General features: G+C 39.5%; 1 protein-coding gene across 3 annotated transcripts in view; it reads right to left on the minus strand.

The window, feature by feature from the left end:
• PCID2 (PCI domain containing 2) overlaps nt 1-12,729 on the minus strand; it is a 57,912-nt gene that overhangs the window by 34,775 nt on the left and 10,408 nt on the right. For all 3 annotated transcript variants that reach the window (XM_040336251.1, XM_040336249.1, XM_040336250.1), the window contains one exon: nt 11,589-11,678. In XM_040336251.1, the coding sequence (XP_040192185.1) occupies nt 11,589-11,678 (90 nt within the window). The remainder of the gene's footprint in view (nt 1-11,588; nt 11,679-12,729) is intronic.

The raw sequence follows: 12,729 nt of genomic DNA on the forward strand, positions 1-12,729 counted from the left end.
GTGACGAATACCATGGTGACTTGTAGGTCCCTGATTGGGGCCATAATAATGGCCTTCAGCACCATTTCTTGCATTGCCTCTTTCTCTCCTTGGGGAGTCACTATAATGGTGATGTTGGCCCTGGTAATAAGTACTTCCATTACGTTCTGTGTTACCCACATATTTACCATGAGATGGTTTGACCCAACCCGAGTTGTGTTCTTGATGGTAATTATTGGGAAAAGTACCAGTTGTTTTATTTGGAAGTGTATATGGAGTCTTATTTACCTTTTTGGCAATCTTTTTCTTTTTAGGAGTCTTGCCTAGATCTTTATTAACCCTCGGGGTTTGTGGGAGAGTGACCCTTGTGATTGGGGTCTCCTCACCCTGCATAATAGCTTCCATTCGGGAGTTTGATTCAGATTGTTCCTCAGCAGCCAGTTTCTTCTGCCATTCAAAAACTAGACTCGATTGGTAGTCACTGAAATCTCTATTATACTTTTTCTTTTTCTTTATTTTCTGTTCCTTTTCTTCTCTATCTAAAATTTTTAAAAGGTTAGAGGATCTATCCTTATATTCATCGCTCTCCTTATGAGATGACATAGTTTCCTTTAACGTTTTAATTTCATTATCTAATTTAGTGAGCTTGGTATTTTTCCTCGTAACCAGAAATTCCAAGAAATTTACCCCTGCTTCATTAAAATATCTGAACCATTCCTGGAGGTCTAGGTCACCCTTTTGGGGGCTCACCTGCCATCTCAGGCTTCTTGGGACCATACTTAACTTGATATAAGTTTCCAAGAAGGCTACATCCCATTGGGTATGTATCTCAGCAATGGTCAGATTTTTCAGTCTGACAAACAGACCACTCAAATCTCCTTCTTGATACATCTGGAATACTCCATCAGTATTAACTCTTTTGGCAGCTCGGTATTCAAAAACATCCATAGTTAAATGTGATAAAAATGAGTGCCGACCCTAATAATCAAAATCTATGTAAAGAAAAAATATGCAAATATAATTCCAAACTATTAATTATATATAATATATAAACTCTACCTTAAGTAGTGTAAGACCGCTGCTGTAAGTGGTATCTAAATAATGTGCAATGTATGTGAAAATTCAGCGCAGGTCTATAGATATAATAAATAATGACGTGATGTCAAAATCTATTAGTGTATAGCTGCTGCAGCAAAAAATGTTAGATGAACAAATGATACAGATTAAAAAGAATGATTGCTGCGCTGCTAATATGGTAGACGTGTGTACATCATTACTGACATGATATAGTGAACAATAATACACATCACAAAAAAAGTGCTTATGTGCTAATAAATACAAAAGTGAAATAGTGCACAGAAAAATATAAAGTCCATATAGCTATGGTTTGCTAGATATTGATTAAACGTGACAAATCTTCATATAAGCACCGAGTTGTGTTGAAAAGAAAATCCACACTGAGTGAAAAGCAGCTGATTGAAGCACCTCCACCTTAGGTAAAATTTCCTGCTTAACGAACACCAATTAATAAATCGCATGTAGTACTGATAGGTAACCTCCGTTCCCCAGCTAGGTTCGTCCACACCAGATGAAAACAATTGGTAGTCCTTAGCCAGAACGCACTCATGCGTTACACCCAGAGGTAAAAACAAGAAGGGCAAACATAGAGTAGTACTGCTAACACAGCGATTTATTGAAAAAATAAAATTTATGCACTCACATATCCAAAATAGTAAGTTGGCGTGTGTTTAAAATGTAAAGCCGGCCGGCTTGTATAATCCGCTCGTTCCTTCCGGATAGTCGCGGGCAAACAATGATGACGTCAGCACGCCGTTCCTCCCTACGCCGTTTCGTCAGTAGAATGACATCTTCCAGGGGCACGAGCGGCGTGCTGACTCGCCACTATTTATGTGCATTCAATGTCAATCGGACCGCCCAGACTTGACTTCCGGGGATCGTGGACACAAATCCGCCATTTTTGATGAGGGATCCTATACCTAATAGTATATATCCCAACTACAATTGGGTGATGATGCTGGCAATAATTCCCAAAGCTGAATTAGATCAAACTATGTGGCAGCTAATCACTTATGGCTAAAATATACAAAGAAGTAAAATGTCTTACGGTCATTCACATTAATCAGATTAATCAGACATAAATTATGTGCCGCAGACATTTCAACATTAAAAAATACCTAAATTAGAGGTATAACTTAATATGAGGACACATTCAACTTGAACTTGATACAGGTGCACGCACTTATTAAGGTGCAGATCCCATATCAATTGTTGGTTGACAGTGTGACATCATGAATATAAAATATAAAATCAAATCATGAATCGAATCATGACTATCTATATATAAAATAAAAAGTCGAATCTGAGGAGGACCCATATTAATGAATCCACCTATGGTCCGATTATATACCCTTCAAAATTGTCCGATCATATATGGCAGGAAAACGATCGGAACTATGAAGGAAATTTTCCAAAATTTTAAAAATTGTTAAAAAATTCGCAAATTAGCAATATATCAAAATAGAGCCATACTGGCACACATATGGTGTACTGCTAGGAACAGAAAAATGGTAAATTAGAAAAAGAAAAAGAAAAAAAGGTAAAAAGAAAATACTACAAAAGGAAATGTATCCATAGGGAAGTCCTGATACCCCGGATGTCAAGTCAGGTTCACAGCATATATTTCAAAAGATGATATTATGCATTCCTATTCCGAAATGGCCTAACTATTGTCAATAAAAGCGTTGACATCAACGTCTATATTTAATCCATATGGGGTATATGTGCGGACACGGTGTATCCAGGCCATTTCTAGCCTGGAAAGTTCTCTTACTAGAGAACCACCTCTCCAATGGGCATCATATTTATCTATGCCCAGGAATAACGTTCCCTCAGGATTCCTATTGTGACACAAATCGTAATGATGCGATACTGAGTGATTTGGGAACCCTGATCGTATATTGGTTACATGTTCTCCCAATCTAACCTGCATGGACCTCTTGGTTCGGCCTATATACTGCAGCCCACAAGGGCACTGCAGCAAATAGACCACACCCGTTGAGCTGCAGGTGATAAATGGTTCGATGGTGTGCTCTCTCAACGTGCTAGTTGACACAAACTTCAGAGTTTTTTTAGATGCAACTTTATTTAATGTGCAGATTTGACATCTGCGACATTGATGGTATCCAGAGATACCCCTCTGAAAAAAAAGAGACCTTTTTCGTGGGTGGATCAACAACATTAGGTGATATTTTGTCCCTTAGTGAGGGGACACCTCTGAATACAATCTGGGGGTTAGCAGGGAGAAAAGTGCTAATTAACCTGTCACTACCCAGCAAATGCCAATGCTTTTTAATAATCTTCTTGATAAGGTAATGCTGGGTAGAATAACTGGTAACAAATGGTATAATGGGGCCCTCCCTGCGTGACCTAATAGAGGAATCTAAAAGTTTAGAGCGGTCAATATCAGCAACCTCTTTCCTTACAGTATCTAAGTCACTAGGTTCATAACCCTTCTCAACTAGTCTAATTTTAAGGACTTCAGATTGAGTTTGGTAATCTTCAAGAGACGTGCAGTTCCTCCTCATTCTGATGAATTGGCTCTTGGGTACAGAATTGAGCCAGTTTTTATGGTGGCAACTCCCCACCGGAATGAAGGAGTTCCTGTCAGTTCCTAGCAGTACACCATATGTGTGCCAGTATGGCTCTATTTTGATATATTGCTAATTTGCGAATTTTTTAACAATTTTTAAAATTTTGGAAAATTTCCTTCATAGTTCCGATCGTTTTCCTGCCATATATGATCGGACAATTTTGAAGGGTATATAATCGGACCATAGGTGGATTCATTAATATGGGTCCTCCTCAGATTCGACTTTTTATTTTATATATAGATAGTCATGATTCGATTCATGATTTGATTTTATATTTTATATTCATGATGTCACACTGTCAACCAACAATTGATATGGGATCTGCACCTTAATAAGTGCGTGCACCTGTATCAAGTTCAAGTTGAATGTGTCCTCATATTAAGTTATACCTCTAATTTAGGTATTTTTTAATGTTGAAATGTCTGCGGCACATAATTTATGTCTGATTAATCTGATTAATGTGAATGACCGTAAGACATTTTACTTCTTTGTATATTTTAGCCATAAGTGATTAGCTGCCACATAGTTTGATCTAATTCAGCTTTGGGAATTATTGCCAGCATCATCACCCAATTGTAGTTGGGATATATACTATTAGGTATAGGATCCCTCATCAAAAATGGCGGATTTGTGTCCACGATCCCCGGAAGTCAAGTCTGGGCGGTCCGATTGACATTGAATGCACATAAATAGTGGCGAGTCAGCACGCCGCTCGTGCCCCTGGAAGATGTCATTCTACTGACGAAACGGCGTAGGGAGGAACGGCGTGCTGACGTCATCATTGTTTGCCCGCGACTATCCGGAAGGAACGAGCGGATTATACAAGCCGGCCGGCTTTACATTTTAAACACACGCCAACTTACTATTTTGGATATGTGAGTGCATAAATTTTATTTTTTCAATAAATCGCTGTGTTAGCAGTACTACTCTATGTTTGCCCTTCTTGTTTTTACCTCTGGGTGTAACGCATGAGTGCGTTCTGGCTAAGGACTACCAATTGTTTTCATCTGGTGTGGACGAACCTAGCTGGGGAACGGAGGTTACCTATCAGTACTACATGCGATTTATTAATTGGTGTTCGGTAAGCAGGAAATTTTACCTAAGGTGGAGGTGCTTCAATCAGCTGCTTTTCACTCAGTGTGGATTTTCTTTTCAACACAACTCGGTGCTTATATGAAGATTTGTCACGTTTAATCAATATCTAGCAAACCATAGCTATATGGACTTTATATTTTTCTGTGCACTATTTCACTTTTGTATTTATTAGCACATAAGCACTTTTTTTGTGATGTGTATTATTGTTCACTATATCATGTCAGTAATGATGTACACACGTCTACCATATTAGCAGCGCAGCAATCATTCTTTTTAATCTGTATCATTTGTTCATCTAACATTTTTTGCTGCAGCAGCTATACACTAATAGATTTTGACATCACGTCATTATTTATTATATCTATAGACCTGCGCTGAATTTTCACATACATTGCACATTATTTAGATACCACTTACAGCAGCGGTCTTACACTACTTAAGGTAGAGTTTATATATTATATATAATTAATAGTTTGGAATTATATTTGCATATTTTTTCTTTACATAGATTTTGATTATTAGGGTCGGCACTCATTTTTATCACATTTAACTATGGATGTTTTTGAATACCGAGCTGCCAAAAGAGTTAATACTGATGGAGTATTCCAGATGTATCAAGAAGGAGATTTGAGTGGTCTGTTTGTCAGACTGAAAAATCTGACCATTGCTGAGATACATACCCAATGGGATGTAGCCTTCTTGGAAACTTATATCAAGTTAAGTATGGTCCCAAGAAGCCTGAGATGGCAGGTGAGCCCCCAAAAGGGTGACCTAGACCTCCAGGAATGGTTCAGATATTTTAATGAAGCAGGGGTAAATTTCTTGGAATTTCTGGTTACGAGGAAAAATACCAAGCTCACTAAATTAGATAATGAAATTAAAACGTTAAAGGAAACTATGTCATCTCATAAGGAGAGCGATGAATATAAGGATAGATCCTCTAACCTTTTAAAAATTTTAGATAGAGAAGAAAAGGAACAGAAAATAAAGAAAAAGAAAAAGTATAATAGAGATTTCAGTGACTACCAATCGAGTCTAGTTTTTGAATGGCAGAAGAAACTGGCTGCTGAGGAACAATCTGAATCAAACTCCCGAATGGAAGCTATTATGCAGGGTGAGGAGACCCCAATCACAAGGGTCACTCTCCCACAAACCCCGAGGGTTAATAAAGATCTAGGCAAGACTCCTAAAAAGAAAAAGATTGCCAAAAAGGTAAATAAGACTCCATATACACTTCCAAATAAAACAACTGGTACTTTTCCCAATAATTACCATCAAGAACACAACTCGGGTTGGGTCAAACCATCTCATGGTAAATATGTGGGTAACACAGAACGTAATGGAAGTACTTATTACCAGGGCCAACATCACCATTATAGTGACTCCCCAAGGAGAGAAAGAGGCAATGCAAGAAATGGTGCTGAAGGCCATTATTATGGCCCCAATCAGGGACCTACAAGTCACCATGGTATTCGTCACCATACAGGTAGAGGTGGAGACGACTATGATGATGACAGTGACACAGATGTGAGAAACCAATTTTATCCATTAAGAGATAGAGATGGACCACGCAATACCAGTCAATTAGACTATGAAAGGGCTAACCAGATTCAGGAACTTTATAGGCTAGGCCCCTCAAGAGATTTCCCTTTAGACCAACTAGGCACTCGTACCAACGATCAATGGGGTTTTCCCAGGGTCAATCACGGTGTGAAAAGACCAGTAGAAAACAAAGAGGGTGCAGAGGGGGGAGGCGAACAAGACCCAAAAAAACAAAGGATGTAGGGGATTTGGGCATTTATAATTTGAGTTCCCACACTTTGACACAACCGGAACTGTCACTGTTGGATAGAGGACTCAAATTTGCCCCCCCGAAAAAAATGAATAAATTTTCCACGTATATGGACGTTCATCGTTATATACGGAAAATTAACATCAAGCGATATTTCGCTGGCCTCCCTAATCAAGATAGAGTTATAACTCAACATTCCTCTATCCATTCAGGGTTGGCTAACGCATCCACATGGAACCCTCCAGGGACGCTGGCACCATCCCTTAGGGTTTTTAGGGATGTGGTACTCAGGGATTTGGAAACCATCAAGGTAACCAATCATAAAATGGACCAAGAATTAATTAAGGGTCTTGATTCCCTATGTAATAATAGCCAATTGGTCATCCGCCCAGCGGACAAGGGAGGAGGCATTGTTGTCATGGACCGTTCGAACTACATCGAAGGCACCATGAAATTGGTTGATGATCGAAATACCTATTCACTCCTTAGGGGTAACCCAGTGAATCTATACCAAAATGAATTGGAGGTGTTAATTAAGAAAGGCTTTGATCTAGGCATACTAAATGAGAAAGAACGGGAATTTCTTATTCCTAGGGCACCTAGAACCCCAATTCTCTACTGTTTGCCAAAGATCCATAAAAGCCTTACTTGCCCCCCTGGACGCCCGATAGTCAGTGGCATAGACTCGGTTACGTCCAGGGTGGGCAAGTATATTGACCATTTCCTACAACCCTTGGTCCAACAGATGCCATCATATTTGAAAGACACCAAGCAGGTTATCAATATGCTGTCTCAGATTCAGCCTAGTGATGATACCTGGCTGGTGACGGCTGATGTAAGTTCATTATATACCATTATTCCACATAAGTTGGGTATATCAGCTGTCAAATACTATCTAGATGCTCTCTCTGATGTACCTCAAGTACAGAGAGATTATTTGATTGAACTTTTGGAATACGCTGCCGGACACAATTATTTCTGGTTCAATCAAAATTACTACCAGCAAATTAGAGGTGTCGCCATGGGCGCAAAATATGCGCCGAGTCTTGCCAACTTATTCATGGCTAAATGGGAGGAGGATGTCGTCTATAAGGACCGGAACCCACACATTTTGTTGTGGGCGAGGTATATCGACGACATCCTCCTCCTATGGAATGGCACTGGGCCCCAACTCGATGAGTTTATAGGTTCCCTAAATAACAACAATAGGGGGATCCATCTCGTTCATGAGATGGATAAAGAAACAATCAACTTTCTTGACCTTACCATCAATAAGAAGGAAGGTAGTTTTCAAACAAAAACATACTTCAAGAAGACTGACAGGAACTCCTTCATTCCGGTGGGGAGTTGCCACCATAAAAACTGGCTCAATTCTGTACCCAAGAGCCAATTCATCAGAATGAGGAGGAACTGCACGTCTCTTGAAGATTACCAAACTCAATCTGAAGTCCTTAAAATTAGACTAGTTGAGAAGGGTTATGAACCTAGTGACTTAGATACTGTAAGGAAAGAGGTTGCTGATATTGACCGCTCTAAACTTTTAGATTCCTCTATTAGGTCACGCAGGGAGGGCCCCATTATACCATTTGTTACCAGTTATTCTACCCAGCATTACCTTATCAAGAAGATTATTAAAAAGCATTGGCATTTGCTGGGTAGTGACAGGTTAATTAGCACTTTTCTCCCTGCTAACCCCCAGATTGTATTCAGAGGTGTCCCCTCACTAAGGGACAAAATATCACCTAATGTTGTTGATCCACCCACGAAAAAGGTCTCTTTTTTTCAGAGGGGTATCTCTGGATACCATCAATGTCGCAGATGTCAAATCTGCACATTAAATAAAGTTGCATCTAAAAAAACTCTGAAGTTTGTGTCAACTAGCACGTTGAGAGAGCACACCATCGAACCATTTATCACCTGCAGCTCAACGGGTGTGGTCTATTTGCTGCAGTGCCCTTGTGGGCTGCAGTATATAGGCCGAACCAAGAGGTCCATGCAGGTTAGATTGGGAGAACATGTAACCAATATACGATCAGGGTTCCCAAATCACTCAGTATCGCATCATTACGATTTGTGTCACAATAGGAATCCTGAGGGAACGTTATTCCTGGGCATAGATAAATATGATGCCCATTGGAGAGGTGGTTCTCTAGTAAGAGAACTTTCCAGGCTAGAAATGGCCTGGATACACCGTGTCCGCACATATACCCCATATGGATTAAATATAGACGTTGATGTCAACGCTTTTATTGACAATAGTTAGGCCATTTCGGAATAGGAATGCATAATATCATCTTTTGAAATATATGCTGTGAACCTGACTTGACATCCGGGGTATCAGGACTTCCCTATGGATACATTTCCTTTTGTAGTATTTTCTTTTTACCTTTTTTTCTTTTTCTTTTTCTAATTTACCATTTTTCTGTTCCTAGCAGTACACCATATGTGTGCCAGTATGGCTCTATTTTGATATATTGCTAATTTGCGAATTTTTTAACAATTTTTAAAATTTTGGAAAATTTCCTTCATAGTTCCGATCGTTTTCCTGCCATATATGATCGGACAATTTTGAAGGGTATATAATCGGACCATAGGTGGATTCATTAATATGGGTCCTCCTCAGATTCGACTTTTTATTTTATATATAGATAGTCATGATTCGATTCATGATTTGATTTTATATTTTATATTCATGATGTCACACTGTCAACCAACAATTGATATGGGATCTGCACCTTAATAAGTGCGTGCACCTGTATCAAGTTCAAGTTGAATGTGTCCTCATATTAAGTTATACCTCTAATTTAGGTATTTTTTAATGTTGAAATGTCTGCGGCACATAATTTATGTCTGATTAATCTGATTAATGTGAATGACCGTAAGACATTTTACTTCTTTGTATATTTTAGCCATAAGTGATTAGCTGCCACATAGTTTGATCTAATTCAGCTTTGGGAATTATTGCCAGCATCATCACCCAATTGTAGTTGGGATATATACTATTAGGTATAGGATCCCTCATCAAAAATGGCGGATTTGTGTCCACGATCCCCGGAAGTCAAGTCTGGGCGGTCCGATTGACATTGAATGCACATAAATAGTGGCGAGTCAGCACGCCGCTCGTGCCCCTGGAAGATGTCATTCTACTGACGAAACGGCGTAGGGAGGAACGGCGTGCTGACGTCATCATTGTTTGCCCGCGACTATCCGGAAGGAACGAGCGGATTATACAAGCCGGCCGGCTTTACATTTTAAACACACGCCAACTTACTATTTTGGATATGTGAGTGCATAAATTTTATTTTTTCAATAAATCGCTGTGTTAGCAGTACTACTCTATGTTTGCCCTTCTTGTTTTTACCTCTGGGTGTAACGCATGAGTGCGTTCTGGCTAAGGACTACCAATTGTTTTCATCTGGTGTGGACGAACCTAGCTGGGGAACGGAGGTTACCTATCAGTACTACATGCGATTTATTAATTGGTGTTCGGTAAGCAGGAAATTTTACCTAAGGTGGAGGTGCTTCAATCAGCTGCTTTTCACTCAGTGTGGATTTTCTTTTCAACACAACTCGGTGCTTATATGAAGATTTGTCACGTTTAATCAATATCTAGCAAACCATAGCTATATGGACTTTATATTTTTCTGTGCACTATTTCACTTTTGTATTTATTAGCACATAAGCACTTTTTTTGTGATGTGTATTATTGTTCACTATATCATGTCAGTAATGATGTACACACGTCTACCATATTAGCAGCGCAGCAATCATTCTTTTTAATCTGTATCACAAGAGTAGTATGGCCAAAAAATATATAAAACTACTTTTAAGCTTCTCATATTGAGCGGATGCCTTTTAAATCTAGAAGTACAGTACACTAGGAAGTGGCTGCTGAATAATTAATCAGATTAGCATAAATATGCAATTCACACAGCTCTGTGATGGTAGAAAGGGCAATCATGACCACCTGCAGTGCTAGATGACTTCAGCTTGGGTCCTGCTGAGGAACAGACTGAACATGCAAGTGCTATTTCTATATCCTATCACCTGTAATACATTTAAAGTGGTTGTAAACCTCAGACATAAAATATGAAAAAAGCATATCCCTCTATAGTGTGTACGTGTCTCAGTTAAAAGCCTCGTACACACGGTACAATAGTTGGCCAAGCGAGCGTCTGATTTTTGTCAAAAGGGCGTGTGCCAGGATCTTGTCTTGCATACGAACGTTACACAATTATTGTGCCACAAACACAAACATAGTGACATACAACAAGGAATTTCAGCCCTTGAGTGCCAACCTTTGGGCCCCTTCTGCTAATTTCGTGTTTGGTAAACATTGATTCCGAGCATGCATGTTTGTACTTTCGACTTTTGTGTGATGGATTTGTGTATTGATTATACAAAAATCAGACGTCAAACTGTTGTCCGCTGAAAATTTACTAGCCTGTCATCCAAATTTGTTTGTGGAAAATTGGACAACAGTTGTCAAATGGAGCGTACTAAGGGTCAGATTGTAGGACAACAGTCTGTCAACAGACAATCCCCTGCCAACAATCGAACTCTGTGTACGAGGCTTTAGAGTCATTTCTGTCTGCTGCTTCGTTTATCAACCAATTGGTGATCCAATCAGAAGTGGGAGCGGGTACCTGTCAAAACTAGGTATCTGCTTCCCTCAAAAAATGTAATGTGTCAAATATAGTAGAGGAGAACATAAAGCAGAACTTTCCTTTTAAATTACCACTTTAAGTTATTGGTCGCTCTAGTAAGTGATAAAGGTTTATTGATAGACACCGTGAGTATAGCCACTCAATGAAAGTCTTTTTGATGTAATAGTTTTTTTCAGCTAAAAGCAGTCTAAGAATTTATACTTGAACAGATTTCTTATAAACAGTAATAGTAAAAGCAGAGGATTACCGAGTTTCCAAAACAATAATCACTTTAACAAGAGTTGGAGAAAAAAACCTAAACCATTAGGATAAAACAATCGGTATCACAGTATGCACCATGGATGAGAAGTGTACAAGAAGGGTAAAGAGCTAATGTTTTCTTACCTGCAAGCGTGGATTTGCAATATGTGGATGTCTGAATGAAACCAGGTCTGCACAGCTAAAGCCATTTTTCATTTCAATGGCCTCCAAAACCTATATCAAACACATAATAGTTAATTACAGGCAATTATTAAATATTCAAGCAGACATTATATATGTAACATTCTGCTGCAGACATATACAGTAATTTTGCAATTTGTTTCCATAGCCAAATTAAACAACATAGGAGACGGGGTCAAAGTTTCCAAGTCCATCTATAAGTTAGAAGGTGTCAGGAAATGTTGATTCTCCTTTGTTCTTACATATGCCCTTGATAGACAGTATATTAAAAGGTACCCACAATGTAAAGTAAAACCAAACAGTTTCAGATTCTCCCATGGATAACACTCAATATGTTTTTCCCGCATACAGTTGACGTGTTGCCTTATTTCATTAGCAGCTGCAAAAAGCATTGGTTGCTGATACTCAAAGCTGGTAAATTAAGGCTACTTTCACACTGAGGCATTTTTCAGGCACTAAAGGGCTAAAAATAGCGCCTGTTAAACGCCCCTCTGCCTCTCCAGCGTGAAAGCCCAAGTGCTTTCACACTCGAGCGGTGCCCTTGCAGGACAGGGAAAAAAATGCATCTTTGGGGGAGTGGAGAACCCCCCACTCCTGCCGTCAAAAATCAATAGCCAAAGCGTCGCTGGGCTTTGCGGGCGATATTATTCCTTTTTCTGTGGCGGGGGGGTGTCATCGGCAGTAAAGCGCCCCCTTTTTAAGCTGTGTTTTACTGTAGTTTTAGCGGCACTTTTCACCCCTGCTAGCAGCCGAAATGCGCCACTAAAAATCGTGGCGCTTTAATTCCCCCCCCCCCCGCCTCCAGTGTGAAAGTGCTCTAGAACGTAAACAATAAACATAATCAGTATACCTCTGCATACACATTTCCTAAAATGTTTCCTCCTTAACCACTTAAGACCCGGACCTTTAGGCAGCTAAAGGACCTGGCCAGTTTTTGCGATTCGCCACTGTGTCGCTTTAACTGACAATTGCGCGGTCGTGCGACGTGGCTCCCAAACAAAATTGGTGTCCATTTTTTCCCACAAATAGAGCTTTCTTTTAGTGGTATTTGATTACCTCTGCGGTTTTTAGTTTTTGCGCTATA

The sequence above is a fragment of the Rana temporaria genome, chromosome 2 (assembly GCF_905171775.1).
Source record: "Rana temporaria chromosome 2, aRanTem1.1, whole genome shotgun sequence".
Taxonomy (NCBI): Eukaryota; Metazoa; Chordata; class Amphibia; order Anura; family Ranidae; genus Rana; species Rana temporaria.